This window comes from Aedes aegypti, chromosome 2 (genome assembly GCF_002204515.2).
Source record: "Aedes aegypti strain LVP_AGWG chromosome 2, AaegL5.0 Primary Assembly, whole genome shotgun sequence".
Taxonomy (NCBI): domain Eukaryota; kingdom Metazoa; phylum Arthropoda; class Insecta; order Diptera; family Culicidae; genus Aedes; species Aedes aegypti.
In genome coordinates, this window is record NC_035108.1 from 5,868,596 (window position 1) to 5,892,617 (window position 24,022).

General features: G+C 37.0%; 1 protein-coding gene and 1 non-coding gene across 3 annotated transcripts; one reads left to right on the forward strand and one right to left on the reverse strand.

Annotated features, from left to right (window-relative positions):
* Window positions 1–565: 565 nt before the first annotated feature.
* LOC5570251 lies at window positions 566–2,150 on the reverse strand. 2 transcript variants are annotated; one of them, XM_021839801.1, is made up of 4 exons: window positions 1,827–2,150; window positions 1,625–1,760; window positions 1,287–1,560; window positions 566–1,228 (listed from the first exon to the last, which is right to left on the reverse strand). In XM_021839801.1, exons 1-4 carry the CDS (start codon window positions 2,041–2,043, stop codon window positions 926–928), a joined length of 930 nt encoding a protein of 309 aa, XP_021695493.1. In that variant the 5' UTR covers window positions 2,044–2,150; the 3' UTR covers window positions 566–925. The 2 variants fall into 2 exon arrangements, with proteins under 2 accessions (XP_021695493.1, XP_001659029.2); XM_001658979.2 differs by having other exon boundaries at window positions 1,625–1,763; window positions 1,827–2,149.
* A 14,598-nt stretch (window positions 2,151–16,748) lies between these two features.
* Window positions 16,749–16,821, forward strand: Trnak-cuu. Its single transcript has one exon. It is a non-coding gene; the product is annotated as a tRNA-Lys (tRNA).
* The last annotated feature ends 7,201 nt before the right edge of the window (window positions 16,822–24,022 follow it).

Consider the following 24,022-nt stretch of genomic DNA (forward strand, 5'->3'; position numbering starts at 1 on the left):
CATGTTTCTCTGCTCGGGTGAGGTTCTACTGTCAAGCGGTGTGAAATCCCAGAGGGACTCGGTTCAGATACAATGGACGTATGCATGAGATGGGGTGGAAAAAGGTACGGACGGATATGAATCGGATGACGAGTGTCAGGCCAGAACCGATCAACCTGACCAGCATAGGCTACCTGGGAACTGGGTCCGTCCTGGTGGGAGTTTGGAATATTAAAAATCGCTGAAATGTTGTGGTATTTGTGTCAATATGTTGTAACGATAATTTATTGCAATCAATAATTATCTGGTTTGCTGGAGAGCCACCCACCGTCATCACCTGCGGATGCATTTGACCGTTGCCACTGTATATGGGTAGTTAGGCATCCGAGGGGAGTTGATTGTGTCGCGTAGTTGATTGCATGCAGAACCGAGGTTTGGAATTGATTGGCTATCCACTGCTATGTTGTTGGCTTCGATAGACCACGCTGACTATTGGAACAATTCACATCAGTTTCAGGAGAGCCATCAGCGACCATTTGCACATAAATGACTTAACATCATTCCCATTCAATGAACTTTCGATGGATACAGGTAGCGAACAATTTATTGGATTTGGATTGGATTTAGATAAAACATCAACACTTCAACAGAAAAAGTATATGATAGCAAAAAGACGCACAGGAAAATTTAGTATTTAGACTGAAGAATCAACGTTTTTAGGAATTATTTCTTAAATGTCAATTTCACGCTCGCCAATACTTCGAATCTCATTTCCTCGAATGTTGCATTTCTCCGTATAGCATCTGATACGATCTAATAAACTTAGTTTGAGCATCTCTACGACAACAAACATGATGTTTATTTGTCAGTACGATTTATTATCGAATAATTCAAAAGATAAATAACACTTAATCCTACAGTTAGCATCTCACTGGTCTTCTGTCATCTACAACACTCTGGACTTGCCCACCTGTTCCGATTCAGTGCACATTAGCGAATCATCCGTCATCTCCGAGAATCGCTTCATGCTCTCCACCGTCCGGTCGAAGTTCATACGGTACGTCAACAGTCCGGTATTGATGGTGTTCATCGCGTAGTACTTGGATCCGTTCAGGATGCGGTTTACGAAGTCTACATTCAGCTTGCGGGAGGTTATGAGTTTGGTCACCACCGGCAGCGAATCGCTGATTGCCTTGTTCCAGATTTTCGTCAACTTGGCACTCTTTGGGAACAGATGCGCTATTTTGACCTAGGGGATGGGATTGTTTTGAGAGTAAGCGTTGAGTAGCTTGATCGATCGAACTTACGGTTGATGCACGCAGAGCAAGATCGCCATCCAACTCAGTGACATAGAGCAAGTCGTTCTTCTCCTCGTACTTTGCTTCCAGATATACGAGAGTGTCATATAGTGATAGACGCGAAGTTCCGTTGGCCCGATTCAGCGAGGTGTCGGCGATGATCGTTACATTCGGAAAGTTGAGCATCAAATTGGTTTTGGTGCGGCTGAACGAGGTGTTAGATGCCTTCCAGCTGAAGTTATCCAGTCCATGTATCACAAAGTTCGTGGCACTGATGTAAACCCTGTTGAAGATCCGAACACAGTAAATTTGACGAACAAGTCGTTTCATGATTTTGCTTGACCTACTTTTTAAGGTTGAGGAAATCCAGAGACGTTTTGAGCTTGTAGCTCAAATTGAGCGGAACCAGCGATGGTACGCCAAACTTGGGATATCCACATTTCATCTGCTTCTTCACGGCATCGAAGAAACGGTTAACGTCGGCTGCTGTAAAGGGCACATCAAACAGACATCAAAGATGTTCAACGTAAAATCCAAAATCTACCTTACCTTCATATTCGATCGCATCACTGAGAGAACTAAGTGAGTCGAAGGTTGTGACAATTGGCTCGGTCGTCGTTGGAAGAAGTTCTTTCGATTCTGGCAAGTTGTCCGTACATAACTCTATCGTTACGGGTTCTTCGACTTCACTTTCACAAATCGCCAACTGAAAACTACTAATTAGCACCGCAAGCAACAGAACCGGTCCAACGCGATACAGCCCCATGATGACAACGGTGGATTATTGTTCGTAGCAGGTCACTCTGTAGAAATCGACTCGGCCTCAGTCTCCAGCGATCGAAACCGTTCTGAAGGCGGGTCTCTGACCGAGTTTTATTTTATATTTCGGAAATCGCCGCTTGCATACCTTTATGGGCTAGGTGTGCGATCAGCTGGTGATATTAATTTTTCATCACGGGAACTGGATTTTGGGTGGCCCATCATCGAAGTCCCGCTAACGGTATGCCTATGGTCGTCTATCTTGCCATGCAGTCGGGGTCGGGGTCCGAGCAGCATTTTTCGGGGGTCCCCTCGAAGTCATCAATCGGTAGGTAGGTGTGGGCTATGAGAAGAACTTGTTTTTCGTTTTGTTATTCTACCACACTGGGGCTTAAGTATTAAGAAGCGCAGCACATAAAAGGGAGAAATGGTCGTCTGGAAGAGTGAGAGTGGGTGGACAACATGGCTCGCTATGTTTCATGCTTATGCGCGGATCAACTATGCTTTCGCTGGATGACCTTGTTCTGTCACTTTTGACCCAGATAGGCAATACAAGCTTTCTTTCGTACGAAGAAATTTCGAGAGGGTCATGGAATATTTGATCTTTTCATTCACAGAATCGAAACTATACTTCTCTTGCTCAATACAGTCGTTGACTTCTCTCTACTGATTATCTACTCCAACAATAACTTGATATCGATCATTTCAGTCACAAATTGTTTCGTAAAGATAACTTAATCATTAGGATGCAATAATGTACATATTTTAATATGACTATAGATATGTATAAACGAAGCGAAAAACATTTCAAAAAAATAATCCTTCTTCGTGCATCTTTATATTCAGTAGCTCGATATTCTTGCAAATTAAATCAGAAATCACCTAATCTACTGCAAGTTCACTACTTATTTATTTATTTGTACTCTATTTACCAGCTGTACTATTCACGAGTCCCTATGATAATATACAGTACAGGGTGTCCGCAAATTATCCGTACAAACTTTGAAGGCATGACTCTATGCAATTAAGCGGAATAATTTCAGTATTCTTGCATGGTATAATACATTGACCTATTATATCCTTTAGCAGTAAGTTTCACACATTTCCGATTTCAAATATCTGTGAAACCAAGACAAAAGTGTTGAAAGGTCTTAGAGAGAGCCGTTTTTCGAGCTTTTTGACGGAAGATCAAAGTCCATAGAACTCACAGGATTTGAACTGATTCATTTTATATCTCCAGCCTTTCTTGAATCCAAGGAACTATAGATTATTTCAAACAGTAATAGAAAATTTGGAATAATCTTTTTCAGATTTTAGGGAGAAAACATCTCTAAAATGACTAGCGGCCCTCAGGAAAAACGTCTCCGAGAAATTCAAATTTGCCTATCTCAGAAAGAAGCAATTATTTCTAAATCATTTGAAATTCTGTTTTGTGTCAACATATGGATGTATCAAAAAAGGTACACGGTCATTGATTTTTTATCGTTTTAAATGTGAGATCATCATTCTCATATTTTGTTGTTCGGATAATTTACGAACACCCTGTATAAGTGTAGAACTAGCCCTCGTGTGTTAAAATACACTCAAATAAAGATTTAAAAAAAAAAAAAAGAACACCCTGTATGGCCCATAAAAAAATGCGAAAATTGTTTGAACGTGAGTATAGCATCAACAAGCGTTATTTTCATTGTTTTCGATACTGAATGTAATTTCTGATTATTGTAGTATATTCTGACATCACTTCGCTATCCAGGACAATTTTTGACATATTTTTCTTACTGTCCTATACAATGTAATAAAGCAAATAAGTTCAGAGATTTTGTCCGCCCAAAGCTAGAAACAGCGTCTGATTGTCGTATACTATGGTGAAAAACTTTACACCTTCAAAAATTACACTTTATTGTTGAAAATTTTAGTGTGTTTGGTATCAGAGGATGAAGGAGTTCCTAAAGAACGTGTTTTTCATGATCACAATAAAATATTTTGCCAGGGTCATAGTTTTGAGGGAATTTGCGTCTTATAAGTTTGATATGCCTTTATTTTTTGATAAAGTTGAATAAAAAATAAATACGGAGGTCTATAACAGATTTTTGAGGATGAAATTTGTTCCTTCGGTTAGAGACAACTTATATCAATACTAGCTCATAGGTTTTGAGCAAAACGGAGCCGCTTATCATACCTATATAAAGGTTCAATCTAAGCTCTCCAAAATCAGCCGTTTTTTCGAAAATATGTTTAAGTCTCCAATTACCCAGGTATGAACCTGTTCTATCATTTGATATGGGCGTATGCTGGAGAGAAGGCCTATGAAGAATCTTACGCCATCGTTGATGTTTTAGAAGCTTTCACCACACAGATATTGAACTCGACGTCTGCATGATCAAATTTGAAGGTATGCTTCCAATTCCTCTCTGGTAAGGTCAAAGTAACAGATTAATATCATGTCCAAAGCGAAAAACTGAGTCTAAATAGATTAAGGAATACAAGTAATGCATAATATTTATGTTTCATTCACTTTTTCTATGTAAAAACTACCATAAAACATGATATGACGATTTTCGCATTTTTTTATGGGCCATACTGTATATGATTATAAAATCAACATACAATAGTAAGAAAGACATATCAAGTATAGAACAATAAAACACAAAGCTACGCTAATTTCGGTCGATGGTCAGGTATTGTCTAAAAATACAAATCTAAAATTCCAACGCCCGTGTTCCATGTACTTGAGTACCGTAAAACGGGGTAACTTTGATAGTTTTTTCGAAGAAAATTTCAATAATTATTCATTTTGTTTCAAATAATTACAATTTATATTTTTTAAACAAGTACTGACATCCTAGCTATCGATTGCACTTGATACTTTGTCAAAAGATTTATTCTTAATGAATATATTATTTTTCATATAATCGAAAGTCGGTTTTCTGTTTTGGAGTAACATTGACAATGGAGTATAAATCGAACAAATTTGAATGAATTACGGAACATTTATAAGGCGTTGCAGACCTCTGGGCGTTCAACACTATATGGGCATTTCTGATTTAGAATACAAAAAGAGACCGAATTCATGTTCTACTATACCTAGGCTGTCAAGGATAGGTGACGAACTCATTATGACTTCATCAAATAGTGATCGTAGAACAGATTGTTTGGAAGCATTGCAAAAATGCTAAAATCTTACATTTTTTTAAATATTTGCGTATAAGCCCTCAAATGCACTTGATTCCAACGAAAATAGCTTTGACATGAAATATCATACTAATACTCTTTACTTTTGTATTCGTTTCGCTTAACTGATTAACAGAAACTTCGTTATTTCGTTTAATATGTTGTGGGTCTCGCACTCTCAAAGTTACCCGCATTATCAAAGTTACCCCGTTTTACGGTACAAATTATTTTTTGGAGTTCGCTTCATTTTCTAGCAAAATTATAAATCCAGTTCATACCATGGTTGATTAAGCCATCTACTATTAAAAGATCGATTGTGCTACTTTTTCCTGAATACTGTTTCCTCGAATGACGTTTCCCCGAACGACGAATCACTGAAAAGTTTTGTAAAAAAATGTGAAGGAAATTAAGCATAACTTGCCGTCGGTATTTCTCAAAAAATCCTATTTAGAGAACCGCTTTGGGAAATTATTGACTTATTCAACATTTGTTAAGAAATAATCTCATTTTTTTATTAATTCTTAAAGTTTTCAGCTAGTTTTCAAAAATTATTGACATTTACAAGAAAATTTAAAAAATCCGAGCAATTCCAGTTATCATCACATTTTCCCATTTGCCCTGGTTATTCTTTTGTCTATATTGGCTAGCATATCTTTCTATGACAATGTTTAATATTTTCTCCTAGTCAATCTCAGTTCTTTTTTATTTTATTTTTATTTTTTTTTTTTGAAATTCTCCAATAGCCTCTATTTGATTGAATGTCTTTTTGAATTCCTAAGATTCACCCACAATTTAGAAATAGTATAAGACTTGTTCCTCATGACAGTCATAATATTCCTCCCGGAATCAATAGGGCGATATTCAAAACTGAAAAGGCAATAGATGGTTTTTTTTTCAGTGGTAGTAAAAATGAAATTCTGAAGCAAAGAAATCACCACGGACGATGAACTAAACACCAAAAGTTATGTATTCACTTTACACTTGTTTTCTGATCACTACTTTTCTGATCCAGTTTCCTAATTGCAAGTAATTTACATTTTTCATTATTTTCCATACGTTTTGACAGTTCTCCGACTACCATTCTTCCATGCGCTTGTGTTGAAAGTTTGAGAAATTTGAGAATCCAGCCTAGCGCGATCAGTGGGTGGAAAACAAACAACAGTGTCGTCGTTCGGAGGCCAGTTAAAGAAACTGAATGTTCGAAAGGTTGTTGCCTGTACTTTTTACCGCCGGCGCCAACTGTTAGCGATTACAAACGAAATAAACAGTCGTTACCCTATTGAATAAATTCTTGAAGAATCAATTGAATAAATTCCTGAAGAAGCTTGCTTAAGCTTGCTTAAGCTTAGCTTAAGCTTGATTGGCCGCCCGTGGATGCACTCCAGTATCGCCAGATCAGCTGCACTTACACAAGGAACCAACCGAATGACTGCTTGGAACTAACAGGCATCCTCAGTGTATAAGTGCTGGTGATCTTCTATTTTTAGGCAACAATGGCACCTGCCACGTCAGAATGCAGACCAATGAGGGGAAGGGGAGGAATTGATGATGCATTGAACTGACTCCCACGTAGACCGTATATTCCACTGCATCCACGTCAGTTCATGCGGGAGTGTATGGATTGGGGGAAAGGCATGGCAGAGAGGTTTGCTTTTGTGGTTAGCAGACTGCCTATGTATCAGGCGTAAGAGAGGCGTGCGCGTGGAAGTAGGAAGCGTTAGGGAAACGGTTTCTTGTCCGTCTCTGGTTCTAGCGTTTTGCTATGAACGAATAGTTTGAGTGTGATATATTTAGAATGGAAGATAGAAGCAAGTGAGAGATATACAACTACAAAGTACGAGGAAAGGGACGGGCCTGGGATTGAACCTATGACCTTCTGCATATGAAGCAGATGCGGTAGCCATCAGACCCCCAACCCCGTCATACAATTGAATAAATTCCTGAAGAATTGCTTAAAGTATTTCAAGATGAATTCCTCGAGAGATCCTCAAAAAATTATGATGTTAAGTTATGAACTTAAGGAAAAATCTGAAAATTTCCCGTCTAATACTCTAATGAGTAGACAAGACCTGATATATGAGAAAATTAGAGGTATGCAATCTGTTGGTGGTGGTGATTGGAACAACCAGTATGAATAAATTGGTTTTGAATTTAAAATTTTATATATCGTTCAACTTGTGGTCATAAGGGGAGGGAGGGACATTGGCCAAAACCAAGCAAAGCCTTGAGAGAGAATGGATATCTAAAAATACAACAAAAATGAACACGTAGCATGTAGACGATCCCAAAGTAATCTAAGGAAGGAGGTATTTGGTCATTCTCCACTAAACACATAGTGCCAAAAATGCTATGCATGATGGAACTCCGAAGAACTGCCAATCGAATAAAGAAGCGATGATGATTGGTTTGTTCACCACCTTGAAATGTATAGTCATGACTATTATGAGCCAGAGGCCTTTCGGAAAATAGTACTCTTCGGGGAACTGACGTTCGAGGAATACTCGTTCGGATAAACGACATTCGGGGGAAAGTAGCACAACCTATCAGATCGGCACCAGAGGCGCGTTCCCGCCATTCGTACATTCCTTGTATAATGAGTGTAAGCCGTTGACTTACCTGCATTTGCGTGATTAGAATCAAGTTCATGTCAAAAAAAAAATACATGCCATCTCTATGAATTTTTATTTACAGGCAAATGGTTTAAACAATAAGTTTTTTTTTTTCATAGTTTATGAAAATATTGAGCACAATCGAATATTTCCAGGCATTGCAGAATTCACTCTCGTTTCATTTGATTTCAAAACACGATTAAAGCATGCAAAAAAGCATTCTATCTGTATCGGTCCATGATCGGCCATGTTCCGCAAGTTGTAACAAGCTCCAGAGAAAGGTAGCTCCAATGTGAGAGTGAAGATAAAATTCTCTTTCCTCCCTTATTTACCATTGGGAGTAGATGTTTTATTTTACTGGCACGATAAACAATCCCCAACCATCCGATAGCAATAGTGTCCCCTAGGTTTGAAGCTTGTTTAGATGGGTTTCATCATGCACTGTCATCCCCCCGATCTGATCAAAGCTGTAGCAGAAGATGATAAGGACTGTTCATTTAAGAAAGTGGACACGTGTTTTTTACAGTAAACTGTTTATTTTCGAACAAATTCATGAGTTTACCTAAAATACATGAAAATCAACGTAATTTCGATCAAATTCACATAAATTTGAACATTCATGAGCATTGCTGGAGAATGCTCTTACTTTTCTTTCGATACCTCCCATAAAATTCTGCACAACTTTTTTCGAAACTTTTCGAACTGCTTTTTGAACTGCTGACCACATTTTCTTGAAAAAAATCGATGGAGCTTGCTTCTCTTCCATCCTTCTTAAAATTCCGTTTGATTAATATGTAATATGTTTCAATGAGGCGTAGTTCTGAGCAATTTGATGGATTTGATCATTTTTCTACAAATTCGACTTATTACTTCTTGAGCATCTCCAAAGTAGCTGAAGCATAGTGAGCCAATGCTAGGTCTGGCAAAAACAATGGAGGCATGGTATGCTTTCAGTAGATGGGCAGAAGCCATTTTTTAATGCATTCAGTTCTGTAATTTTCGCCGTTGATTAAACCCGTCGTGAAATATGTAGTACTTTCATACCGCAGGAGCAAATTGCTTGCCATACCAAATCATTTTTCCTAAATTTTTCTGTTGGGATGTATCGTACGTCGTCAGGAATATCTGTTTTGGCCACAGCGTTGAAAAAATTCAATTTGGACACTTCGCGATTTAAGCCACATCTCGGAAGGGCAGTTTTTCTGTACACCATTTGTGCAGAAAAAAATTGAGAGTCGCCATGTCAATTCGACCCATCGTTTAGAATTTATATTTTTTTATGTCAACTTTTGTCTGCTGTCAAAATAAACACTTGAGATCACACTGAAACAAAATTTTATTTGTTTTTATGGAATTTTTATACCAAAATGCTAATATTTAGGTGTCCACTTTCTTAAATGAACAGTCCTTAAACAGATTCTCATGATGTGTAGCGAATCATGATTGTTACAGAGAAGGTTAAGAAAGAGATACTCATAATTTTCTCAGAATTCAATCCCTGAATATTTCCATTCTCTGGTCAAACATGTTTACTAGATTTCTACGAGTAAATTTGTGTCGGAAAATTGTACACAGAACAAAGAGTCCGAACAAATCATCAACATATATAGATATCGAGATGTAAAATATTGAGATGCGGAGAAGTCGTTTGCAATCTAATTTGAAGGCCTGGATCTCGGCTTCAAGATAGTATCGATAGTACTGAAATGTTCAACACAGCTAATAAATAACTTGAATTTTGCTCTGTAGAAAATTTGCAATACTTAAATAACAAACGTTTAAGGCTCAATAAACCATCATTCAATCATCAGAATTCAAAAACAAGTTTTTTCGTTCAAACTAAAAAAAAAAAGAAAAACGTTCCATGGCATCCCGGATAACAAGTGTCGTTCAATAATGAGATTTTTATGAACTTTGCTCCGAATTTATTAAAAAAATAATTTAAAAATAATCGTATATACATTCTGATATGATTTCTGGTCTTCAACGAAATTTCAAATAAAAAACGGATGCACCCAATTCGTTGTAGAACTCAATTTGTACATCACTCATCGTAATTATTCAACGAGGCTTGCCGAGTACAACTCATACTGTAAAAATGAAATTTCTGCAACTTGCTGCGTAAATTACTATTAAGTCATCTCCAATCTCTTAATCTATTAATTTTACTGAAAAAGTTTGCCTACAAACTTATTTTTCGTACCAAATTTATCAATTTTGCTGACGGTTATATTTCTTAAAATATTTTGATAAAAAATTCTTTTATTTTAAATTTCAAATTTTAATCATAGTAAGACATTTGCGAGATTCTACCTCATTACCTCTTGGTTTTAAGAGATGTCGAAAAACAAGCCGCATTCCAAAGTAAAGGATGTACCATCTTTTATGTCAGTATGTAAACATTGAATAATTTTGACATTTATCAGCCGATCGACTTGGAAACGTCAGTTCAATACTATTTGAACCATATATAACTTTATACCGAAACAACGCGCCAAAAGTCTGTCAGTTGTGTTAACTTAACATTTATATTTTTGAAAACATCATGGTCAATAATATCACATTTGAGGAAGAGAAAATTTATTCGAGAACCATAAAACGCCATTCCACGGCCAAAAAGAGACCATTTGAGCCGACCAAACAATACAAAACCATCGATGAAAATCGATATCTTTGGATCGTTATGTCGACCCTCAAACGCGTGAAAATGGTATTGACGGTTACTGCTTCTAATAAGACGGCACTTTGTATCTCACTAAAAATCAAACTGCCTGCCACTGAAAATATGACTCCCCCTGTCGGCATTTTGTGGAGCTACTTCGAAAAAAAAAATTATGCCACCAAATCTCAGACCATTGATGGCAAACACTTGTGCCAAAATCATCGCAAAACCTCCTGAAAATCTTAAAAAAGTAATGAAAATGTAGCAAAGTGAGCTTATTTTGCAGCGGCCAACAAAGACAGCCTATTGATTGATGTTGTTTTCATAGAATAGTACAAATATATTGTAATAAAGGGCCAGATTGAATGAAAATAACTCATATATAGAAGTTGGTTGATTTCACAAAGTAATTCAATTTTCAAATACCGACGTAAAAGATAGCGCACCCTGTATTCACCGGGAAAGTCGGAAAAACGAAACTGAAAAACTGGGTTCTAAAGCCCTATCCCAATATTAGTATTAAACGCTTAAGTTTCAGTCAAAAACACATGTTTACTCAATTTTTAAATGTTTTTTGTTGTTTTAAGTCCAAAAAACATTTTTTTACGGTTCAAAGTCAAAGTTTGGGCTAAATTTGTTTTCCGTGTCTCTTCCGACATTTCTTAGCTTAGCTTAGCTTAGACTGACTACACATATCAATGGTTGCTATTCCGTGATTGACCGAAGTCAGTGAAAATGCACAAAGAATCAACTACCGTGGTGAATCAAAATCCGGACGGTACCAATATCCGGACACTCTGATTATATTAGTCAATTAGAGTTAAATTAAATGACAATATGTTGGGTTTTTATTCACTCCGTTGATTATTAACAATACTTCTAACTTTACATTTATGTTTAATTTAGTAACCATCGTCAAACAATTACAAAAATAAAAACAAATAATTTGTTCGTGTTGAACGTCATTTCTCCGCGTTCTGACTCCAACTCAAGTTTAACGATCGATGACCGCGCGAACATTGTTTGATTGAAGGAACAGTTTGTGAACTATATTTTATAGAAAGTTTTAACCATAAGTGTTTATGAAAAGATATTTCAAAAGTTTGGTGACTCCACTGTTGGTGAATAAGTCGGGAATACATATTTATCGGTGCTTCTAGAGACTGTCCGGGATTTCGAGCCAGTGTTTTAAGATCCGGACATCTTCTAAAATATCCTGGTATAATTAGTGTAAGTGAGTTTTGTACAAGAAAAATCAGAGAAAACTTGAAAAATAACTATTGGAAGCTTCGTGAGTGTTCAACATTTAACTCGATGTGAAATAAATAGTGTTAAACTTCCATAATAACAGTTTGATCTGCACCGACTGCAGTTCAAGCCACACGCACCTCGGCTCAGGTAGTCAAATCACTAATATTACAAACGTGCTATTCTTTTTGACATTATAGGGCAAACGCAGACATCAAGATTTTAAATATCTATATTTTATTGTGTTTTGATTTGATTTTCATTAAAATTAAACGAATATTATGTGCGATTACACAGTGTCCGGATTTTGATTCATAAGTGTCCGGATTTAAATACACCGTTTGCATCAGTTGTCCGGATTTATGGACAAGACGTGCTCAAGTATTTGAATGATTTTCATGTTGAAATCATGATTTTTACCAAAAAGTTCATCAGTAGCGTAAAGATCTTGAGTTAAACAAGGTTCGAAACAATATTACATTAAAGGTTTTCTGAAACAACACCTTGATATTAGCATTTGAACATTTGTGTCGACTTAAGCGTCCGGATATTGATGCACCACGGTAGAAGTTCGGCTGGGATTGGCCATAATCTTCTTCAGTGTGCATAATTCAGTGCCTCTATTTATACATGGGCAATAACGGCGCCGGCCACGTCCTTGCAGTCAGGTGGGATTGGGGGAAGGAATGTTAGTGTGTAACCTTTGCTATTTGGAGACCGTGTTTGCCTCTGCATCTCCGCAAAGGTTACTGGGAGGGATGTTTGTTAATGGGGAGGATCGTTGGGTCACAGGATTCACTTTGATAAGTGATTAGACCATGATAAACGATTATTTGTGAGATATAAACATACTTAGAAATATAATTTTCGATTGACATGAAAAATTTTCAAGTATGAGAAAATAATGCCGTTACTTGAAGTGACGAACCATTCAAAGTTTGTTGAACAAATAGCTAAAAGCAACATTCCTACAGGATATTTTACTAAAATTGAGAAAAAAAAATATCGATTGGCTAGACCATCACATAATATTCTTATGCCGACACTTACAGTGGCGAACCATTCAAAGTTTTTTGAATAAAATGAACGTTTTGCAAGTCTACACTTCTAGCACAGACCAAACCATTCAAAGCATTTTTTTTATGTATAAAAATAAAGGTAAGTGATTTAATACAAAAAATATAAAACAATAATGTTATGAATAAGAGTTTATGTCGACACTTACAGTGACGAACCATTCATAGTTTGTTGAAAAATCATATTTATGTAACGATTAAATGTGCGGTCATACATATTTTATAGACTTGAAAAAAAAGCATGAAACGAGCTCACCGATTGATCCTTCATCCTTGATTGAGCAGCCACAATCCACTTTCAGCTTCACTCGTGTGCTCGGCCATATAAAAGCACTCAGAAAAAAACGCGTCACCTGAGAGGAAAAAAAAACTGACGACTTCTCGGACTTTCTCTACGCACTGCCCGGCCGAAAAGAACGCGTCATCCGAGAGGGAAAAAACTGACGACTTCTCGGACTTTCTCGACGCACTGCCCGGCAGAAAAGAACGCGTCATCCTAGAGGGAAAAAACTGACGACTTCTCGGACTTTCTCGACGCACTGCCCGGCAGAAAAGAACACGTCACCCGAGAGGGAAAAAACTAACGACTTCTCGGGCGTTCTCGGTGCACTGTCTTTCCGACATTTCAGATTGTTCTTCCGACATTTCATATAGAAACAACCACAGTGTTTAAACTAAATCCTCTATGGTGTTTTTGTCGACTAGGTGAACGTCAAACATGATCAAAATTGTCAAGGTTAATATTTAGACCCATTTTTAAAACTATAGTTCAAATATGATCTAGCCGGTTTTTGAGCGGGAAAAATTGCTAAAACAAGATTTCATTACAAATTTTAGGACCCTTTTGCCGAATTCGACTGTTATTTTTTCAGTGCGAACTATTAACCAAAATTAACATCGTTCCTAGAGGTATCAATGAGAAATAAGAAGCCTTTTTTTGCAGATTTCTCCAGCTTCCTGGCAAGATTCTTGAAACTTTCTTTGAAGTTCGTGAGTAAACTTTTTACGAGATTATAGAAAGTTGAATTGTTTACAATTTCCACTCAAAACATTAGCAGAATTTTCCCGAATCCATCAGCAGGATTTTGAAAAGATTTTCAACAAACATTTGTAGTAGTAATCCTAGGAACATTGAAGAGTAATCCAAGGATAATTGAAGAAGAAGTTTGAAGAGTTCCTAGCTGAATTTTCCACGAATTATTCCTCCGGTCATTAATTGACTCCTAGGAAACCCATTAGGAAAATAATCCAAAATATATTCAGAGCAGCTAGAAAAGTTGATGCTTAGTGGATTCTTCTATTCTGCTAGGAATATTTTTGACAAATTTCGGGTGATCATTTTTTGTAAAAGTGTTCTCAACTACTAGATTTTTTTTTTTAAAGATTTTTATCAGAGTCTTGGTATGATTCTTAGTGGACTTAACAGACAGACAGACGCGCAGCTATTCAGATAGATCAGTTTGAGGATCGTTGGTTCGAATTCCGCTGGTTGAGGGTAATAGAAATTTTCTCGTTGGATATATGTTGATTTATGAGATCTTTGGTAAATTTCCATAAACTTTCGTTCTTGCATTTCAAAGGTCCGCGGAATGTTTGTAGAACTTCAAAGCGAATCGCAACTAAAAAAGGTTAGGACCCATGGTCCTTCCAGTACTGATAAACATGGTTTCGAGATACATATATGTAATTTATATTTGGCATTTCCAGTTCAAACTGCTGGATTTTTTTTTATTCTGATTAGGTACCTATACATATTATTGAGATAACGATCTCTCAATATATTCAAGACATAAATATTGAAATTGCTAAGTCAATAAACTCCTAAATTCATACATTCCAAAATGATTATAATGCCTTACGACCCTATTGGTGTTGCACTTCGTTCGCACAAGCAATAATTTGGTGCAAAATCTCCCAAAAACCAATCAACTAACTTTCACACTAGAGAAAGTTGAGAAATTCTCTGGGAAAAGGCACTCCATCACAATGCATTGCGACCAACCCACCAACCCCCACATGACACGGAGATAAAAAGTTTTGGATGTGGTGAATCACATAGCAGAAAATAACCCTGTGGAAGGATTCTTGAAGTATGGCCTTCTTACCACTGCTAGCGTTTGCTTCTTCCTGAGCACAAGAAGCGCATAAAGGAGCTAAAGTTTGTCGTCTCTTGTTTCACTGTAGGAATAAGAGATGACGGTGTGGACTGAGTGAAGCATGATTTTATGCTCTCCTTCAAAATGGTTTTTGGTGCCAAGGAAAGGACAAAATTCAGCTGCGAAGGCTAATGCTAATTGTATGTACGGTGCAAGACTGATTGAGAAACGGGGCTTCAGTCATCTTGAAAGGGACGTTTCCGTTGGTCTGCGATCAATTTCAATTTGCAAATTGTATTCTCAGTAACTCAAACTCAACTGTGAGCTGTCGAAGGCATTTGTGGGAGATGATCATTGACCAGTTTTTTTATTACTCAGTAACTTCCTCCCCTCAACGTTTGGAGAACATTTCGACGAAACTCTCGACTGGTTTGGGCCGAGCCTTCGTAACACTCTGGGAAAATCTGACGAACTTTGTGAGAATCCTGAGATAATTTCTCCGACATATGCTCAAGTGGCGACTCAACGCGCATCCACAAGTCTTCTCCCGCTCCCGCGCTGTTGTTGCCGCTCTGAAACTGAACTCGGATCCGATCAACCTGTGTTCTACGGCGGAGCGATATTCCCCGTCCCGCATCTATTGGTTCGGACCAGGCGGGTGATGGAAGAGTTGCGAATCCCCCAAAAGTACGAGAGTAGCTCACGCGCGTGTGAGAGCTGGAGGACGACACAAACGCGCGCGCGAGAATAGCCACTTCAGAATTCGATGTCGATGCGCTCCCCGGAGCGTACCATCGGAGGGTCCCCGAAAAATCTCACTTCCCCAATCGAATCTCCCGACGACCGCCGTATTTTATCGCGCTTAGCCCCGAGACCTAAGAACTACCCGGTTCAAGTCATAGCCTCCTAGTACCGCAGAGGCCATTTCACTCTCTTTCTCGCTCACTTTCATTGATTTAAACTCTCCCGCCTCCGTATGCAGGACCAGGGCAGGCAATCGTCAGATTCGTCACAGTGCGATGACGAAATAAAAAAAGACATCGTCATCCAGTATAATAACTCTGGCAGGTCGTCGTCTCTTCATCGACGAAAGAATGCACGACTAACTTCAATCCAAAATCGTCAACGAGCAAATTTTTCTTCATCCCGCTTGCTACCCTTACTTACAAGAAGAAGACGTTTACTGTATATTCGCTTGCTTCGCACCAATCAACGAATGCCATCACATAATTGCTTGTATTGGCAAATGAACCCGCTTCCCTCATGATTCTAAAATAGCTTGGTTGGTAAGCGCGTGGTGTTGACGATTCGGAGATCGTTTGTTCGATTCCAGTCGTGTTTTGTTATTTTCTTTTTGTTTTATTTTTTCAAAAAATGCTCTCAATCTGTCGAAGACACGATTCATATTTTTAGTCGGCTCAGTGCTCCCGAACGAAGATTCGCCCGTAACGAAGGAATCGTATTTGTTCGTCATGACGCCGAGCCTCTGCGCCGGATCTCTGCGGCAAATCGTCATCCGACGCTACTTGAGTGACGATGACGATGCTTCTTTTAGTTTCGTCGCCGACTTTTTCCATTTGAAGGTGACGATTGTCTGCCCTGTGCAGGACCAATGTCTGACCGCACGGTCACCATTTATAATGCATATCTAGTGGCATTTATAGTTGGCATTAGCGATGGACAGAAGTCAATTAGTTAATCCTGGAAGAACAATACGGCTACTCCAGCCGATTTCGAACCATCGCTGATTGAGTTCCTGTTTGTTTCATTAATCGATTGGGTTTATAATTTCCGCATTCAAGTTTGAAATTTTAGATTTTATTTGTCATAAATCTCCTTCTTACCAAGTTGCCCGGCTAGCTCAGTCGGTAGAGCATGAGACTCTTAATCTCAGGGTCGTGGGTTCGAGCCCCACGTTGGGCGCAAATATATTTTTGCCCCTTTGGCTATCAAATTATATCAGTGAATCTGCAATATTTGTAACTTTTGTCGTCTGTAATCAAAAAAATAAAATAAATGTTAATCAATATTATTACATGTCAATCAATGATGTTATGAGCTTATACCTCGACGATCATGTTGAAAAGAGTGGAATACGTAGATGGCAGCACCTATCAATACCCTGCGAAAAACAGTTTGCACTCAGATTTCGATCCCATACAGAGGGAAAGAGAAGCAAGATTCAAGCAACTTTGGTATACTGTAAACATCTGTATGTAGGAAGGAGATACCATGCTATGTACTAAAGAGGGGAAGTAAGTGTGACATACATGTGTACGTGAGAAAGCGAAATGCGCATGTGTTGGCCTCATAAAATTTCATGTGTTATGTGATACGAAGAAATGCTTGCGATTAAAAGTTCATAGTTCAGTAAATTTAACCTTTTCCAAATGGCCCATTATACGGAACGATGACGTGTTAATAATGTAACGATACCTGTAATTTTTATTTTGCAGTTCTTGAACGAATTGGAAATTGAAAGTAAATTGTTTACTTCGTTTTAATATGAAAAAGTATTTAAGGAAATTAAGGCTTACTCCCTTTAAAAAAGGCAGCTAAGCTCCACCCCACGTCCAATGTATCTTTACATGGAGTAAAGAACTACTATGACCAAAGAAAGATGCACTAATTAGTCAAGTAACCCGAAAGGCAATGTTCTACGAATCGTAAGGCATGAAATTAAATTAAAAATGAAAATACATACAATTAGTCGTGGTGTACGATAATTTATTTTAAACAATTTAACAAACAAAAATATAAAACTTTCCGTTGTAGTATTTCAAAGCCTAGGCAGCTGTTATCCATAGTATTCCATAGTCCGACTCGGGCTCAGATTTGGTCCCTCGGTAGTGCAAAAGGTACCCAAGTTTGACAGATCGCAGTACACTTTTCACGGCTTTCTAGATTACCTTATGAGCCATAAAATTTTGGGCAACTGCAAGGGACATGGAGGTCTTTAATGTGTCTTTGTTTTAACCGTACTTGAAATATTCACAAACATATTGTCAATATATTTTACATTCAGTGGCGCGGGAAGTGGGTAGGACAGGTAGGACATGTACTATGCACAAAAACACCTGGGTAGGACAGTGAAAGGATTGTCCTACCCACGATTCAACAAAAAAAAATCAGCAGGAGGCTTGGAATACAAATTTAACTATTTATCATCTATTCAAAACAAATACAAACTATTTGATGGAGTTTCAGTGCGACGAAACATTTTTCAAGCATCTTCAGTTCCTTCTAAAAAAATAACAAATTTCACAGAATTTTTGCTGTTCATCCATTTGTTATCTAGAAATAGATGACGAAATTAGAACCACCTCATTGATTGAACAGGCAAGCAGTTTGGTCTAAAGCCTGTCCACGATAAATTTCGGACACCCAAATAATGGCAGCAAAAAAAAGTTACTCATAATTCAACAAAAACAATTGTTTATTTCAGAATAAAAGAGTTATATCTACAAAATAAACAGTTGACAAGGATGTTAATCCTTCTTTCTGTAAAATTCTCGAACTTTTTTTTGCTGCCATTATTTGGGTGTCCGAAATTTAACGTGGACAGGCTTTATTTTTGTCAATGTGTTTAATAATATTGATTCAAAAAGGATAAACAGTCGACTCTCCACATCTCGATGTTCTTCATCTCGATATCTCTCCCTATGTCGATGATTGCTTCGGTCCCTTCATTCTGCATACGATTTCTCGCTCCATATTTCGATATCCTCCTAATCTCGATATCTCCATATCTCGATGTCTTTCTGTTGATTGTTTGTTCCCAATTTCCTCTCCATATGTCGATAAGAACATTATCAAAGGTTACTAGGCCAGATTTAAGGGATTCAGAACAATTTGGAAACTCGAAATGAAGTTTGTTTGTTTATTATTTTCCTAGTAACGGAGTGATTTTCAATCTAGTGTTCATTAAATTCATGTTCTTGGTCTCGATCTCTCCCTATCTCGATGGTCCCTTCGATATCGAGATGTGGAGAGGCGACTGTAAATGCAAAGGATATTTATTTTTTAATATGAATGATAATTGAAGTTGATCCAATGAATAATCCTGAGGATACACACTTAGAAAATTTCACCGACTCCGGTAATTTTTTTACCGAAATATAAACCGCTGAGCGCTCAGTAATCCTTTCGGTAAAGTTAAGAATCGCCGAACAATCAGTAATTTAAACCAAAACACAGCTGTCAAAATATTACAAACTGTTCGTTAATGGTTACCGAGCAAATCGTAAGATTATTACCGAACGCATTGTTTTTATCAGCAGACAGCCAATGTTCCATTCCGGATGATTGAAAAACATAAAAATAATGAAATTTATTTTGATAATCGATAAATTTATTTCGGATTCTGTATAGACATTTGGAATGCATTTCCACAGCTACAGTGTTCTGAAGCACAATAAAGATCAAGGAATCACTTAATTTTCCCGAACATCCTTATACGTGACGTTGTAATTCGGAACGAGATTTGGCACTATAACGAAATATTTTGCATTTAAAATAAGCTCTTCAATAAGAATCCACTGGTCATACCTACGGAGAAGTACCAGACGCACATCTTGCTGCAACAGGTTTTCGAAAACAGTATCCACGTTCGAAAACACAGAATTAAAAAAGACATCGGAGACGATCCAAAGCGTCGATTTGCACTTCAAAACAAATATGGCGGCATGTCTGCTGATCTCGAAAATCCCAAATTACAATTTGTTCGGTAAACCATTGTGACACTATGTACCGAAGTACGGTTAAATGTTACAGTCTACGGTTAATCTATACTATGTACCGGTTTTTCGGTAAATGAAACGACGATGTCAGTAAAAGAAGATGAATATATTTTCTATCTCCTTTTTTTTCAAGTTTTTTCGGTAATTTTAGTTTGCAATACCGAAACTTCAGTAAATTATTTATTTACAGTTCGTTTTCGGTAATATTATTTACCGAACAACGAAAACAAATCTAAGTGTGTACGACTGCACACTGGGCCAGGAGCAGAATTTAGCCAGACAAAACTTCTAGCGCTTTAGGAGTGCATTTTTTCGGGTTGGTGTCAAAGGAGACTTATCTTGAATTTGTTTATTCTTCAATTTAATGATAAAAGTTAGTTGGAAATTTCGCCACATAGGTGGCGCTGCGATGCAAACTTTTTTGTTTTGCGTCCTAGAGCTTTCGCGTCTTCGGCAATGTTTTAGAACGTGTAAAAATACGACAAGTTGTCGAAGACACCAAAGTTCTAGGACTGCAAATAACAAAATTATAATAAAAAATGTGTAAATCACTTAAATTTTACGTTTTTTCTACTTTTTACGTCAACATCGTGAAACGTTTCATTTTAACACCCATGCGTCGCTTAATTTCGATAACATGCATATACTGTATGAAAAAAAAATCTTATTTTTAAATAAATATTTGAATTTTTCAACAAATTATTGTAAAAAAATGATAATTTTCAACATAACTTAACTCAAAAAGTTGCAAATTTTTGCAAAAACTTATCAATGATCCCAAATACGCTATATTTCATCTACCAAATGTCAAAGTTTGCCGGATGTATATTTTGATATATTTGAGATATCTGAATTCAAAATAACCACCTTTTTCATATAAATAGAATAGACTTATTATTAATTTTATCATTGTACTACAAGATTGTTTACACATTGCGTCAGTCAAGTTTTATTAATCAAATACTTTTTATTAGTCAGGTGTTACAGTATCTAGATATTTTCATATTGTTGTTTGGCTCTTATGTCATCTCCAACAACTGTCTAATTAGAACTTCGCTATGGCCTGCTATTATTCATATTTAACATCCTGTTATGACCGCGTCGAGACAGTTCTCTCTGACATAAATCACAATTTACAAATCACTAGTATCAAAATAAAAGTATTTGATTAACAAATCTTAACTGACGCAATGTGTCAAAAATCTTGTAGAATAATGATAAAATTAATAATAAGTCCATTCTATTTATATGAAGAGATGGTTATTTTGAATTAAGATATCTCAAATATATCAAAATTTACATCTGGCCAACTTCGACATTTGGTAGATGAAATATAGCATATTTCGGAACATTGATAAGTTTTTGCAAAAACTTGCAACTTTTTGAGTAAAGTTATGTTAAAAATTATCATATTTTTACAATAATTTGTTCAAAAATTGAAATATTTATATAATAATAAGATTTTTTTTCATACAGCATATGCATGGCATCAAAATTAAATGACGCACAGTTGTTAAAATGAAACATTTTACGATTTTGACGTAAAAAGTAGAAAAAACGTAAAATTTAAGTGATTTACACATTTTTTACCATAACTTTGTTATTTGAAGTCCTAGAACTTTGGTGTCTTCGACAACTTGTCGTATTTTTACACGTTCTAAAACATTGCCGAAGACGCAAAAGCTCTAGGACGCAAAACAAAAAAGTTTGCATCGCAGCGCCACCTATGCGGCGAAATTTCCAACTAACTTTTACCATCAAATTGAAGAACAAACAAATTCAAGATAAGTCTCCTTTGACGCCAACTCGAAAAAATGCATTCCTAAAGCGCTAGAGGTTTTGTCTGGCTAAATTCTGCTCCTGGCCCAGTGTGGACTGGTATATAGTAGTTTTTTCTCTTGAGACCTGCAGGTGAATTCCGGCGCACATTTTCTTCTAAGAGAAGAAATTTTCTTCCATAATCCACCAGCAAGAATTTTTTTTTCTTTGAAGAAAATACGCGCCGGAATTTGCCTACTGGTCAATGTAAGTCTCTAAATGTCTCTATTTTTAATGAAATGTCTCTAAAGCGGCTATTTTAACCAAAATGTCTCCAGTCTCTTTTTTCCTTATTTTTCTTGGTTTGGGTCCTGATGCAAAATTGTAGAGGCTCCAAAGAAATCTTCCGAGACTATCTTCTTATTATTGGCTTTACGTCCTGACTATGACAGAGCCTGCTTCTCAGATTAGTGTTCTTATGAGCACTTCCACAGTTATTAACTGAGAGCTTTCTTGGCCAAAATGCCATTTTCGCATTTGTATATCGTGTGGCAGGTACGATGATACTCTATGCCCAGGGAAGTCAAGGAAATTTCCATTACGAAAAGATCCTGGACCGACCGGAATCGAACCCAGACACTTTCAGCATGGCTTTGCTTTGTAGTCCGCGGCTACAACTAACCAACCGGCTAAGGAAAGCCCTTCCGAGACTATTACGGGTTCAATAGGCTCTTCAAAAATTTCGTCTCAGATTCCCCGAGGAAAAGCTTCAGGAACTATCATAGTGATTTTATTTAGAATACTTTCAGGGTCTCATACAGGGATCTCTCCAGACATTCTTTAAATGAATTTTCTACCAATTCTACAAGAAATTATTCCAGCGGATTTTCAAAGGATGCTTAGAACAATTTCTCCAGAATTTAAATTGGAAATTCCAGAGCTACTATCTCCAGTAATTTCCTCTCAGGATTATTTTTTCAAAACTATTTTGGAATTTACTTCAGACATTTGTTTCACTTCACTTTCTCCAGTAAATCCAAGTAAAAACAAGTTTTTCAAAAAACCCAATCTTCAAACATTTATCTATGTTTTTACACCAGTTAATAAATACTACAGCAATTTTTCTAATAATTCCTCCATTTAATCCTATACAAATTACTGTAGAGATTCTGTTCAACGTTTTTCAAGAAATTTCTTTAGAAAATACTGCGTAACACTATCCTGAGATTCGATTTTTTTTTTCGAATATCTTAGCATATTATCTAGGACGTCCTCAAAAGTTCAAGAGTTAATTCAGAGGTCCATGTTTATTAAGTGTGACTTTAAAACTTACACAAATTCTATGAGAGGTAACTTTGGATCTTCTTATTTTTTAAATATTTTCGTGGCATTTCCCGGGACGCATTCTTCGGAAAATTTCTGAAAACAATCTTTCAAGACTTGCTTGAGAAAATCTCAAATAATTATTGGAAAAATTTCTGTAGAAGTCTTGAAGGGAATCTCTAGAGCTTAGAGAAGTCCCCAGTTGAAATCTTTATAAATCCTAAATGACTTTTTTAATGAAAATCCATAGAAATTTCTCGAAAAGTTATTGATTGAATTTTTGAAGACGTTTTGATCGGGAATCTTGATGGATTTCTCAGGGAAACCGATGGATGAATCACTTTATAAAATCTTGGAGGAGTTAGGATTTTTTTGAAAAATCTATCAAAGATTTTTTTGAGCAATTCAGGTTTTTCTTGGGAAAGTCCAAGTTGAATTCTTGACATTCACGAAACGCGACGCGAGACAAGACATAACACTTATAGTTCTTACTAACGTCAAGAAAGCTTAAAAATTACCTTTCTGTCGACCGGTTTCGGGCGCGATGTAGCCCATCTACGGGACAATGTCCAACTGATTGCTTCTCGTACGTTGTTCGTACGCGTCCGAAGAGAAATGTTACTGCATCGTCGTATCTATCAAATTGAACAGACACGACGTGATGGGTGGATCGTCTTCATTCATCAGCGGTCCTTCGTCGTTGCTGATGAACATAGATTCCCATGCGTTCAAGTGCGAAGTTTTCTTTACGCTCTTTATAAGCTTCGCACTTTCCCAATCTATTTCATGATTGGATGTTATCGCATGGGCTGCTACACTCGATTCGTTAATTGTATTGGCCGATACTGCATTTCTGTGTTCTTTAAGTCTAACTTTCACTTTTCGGCGAGTTTGGCCTATGTAGGCAGCGGGACAATCCTTACAAGGGATCCGGTATATTCCAGATTGCTCGTCCGGTGGAACCTTGTCTTTAAGGTTGCACAATAGGTCACGTAGGGTCCTGTCGCTCTTGTGTACCACCTGTAGGCCTTGTCGATGAAGTGTGCTTCTAATGGGATTCGTTATTTTCGGGAAAAAAGGCAAACTGATCCTCCTTACACCACACAAATCGATATTGAATTCTTGAGTAATCCTAAACAAAATTTTTTTAGGAATTCCTTCGGAAAATTCGTCTCAGGAGAAATTCCTTGTGAAATATTAACTAAATGTAGTTCATTTATAAAACCTAATTCCGTGCAAACATTTAGGCAAATATTTGAATAAAATAATAATGAAATTCCTAGAGAGAATAATGTAAAAAAAAA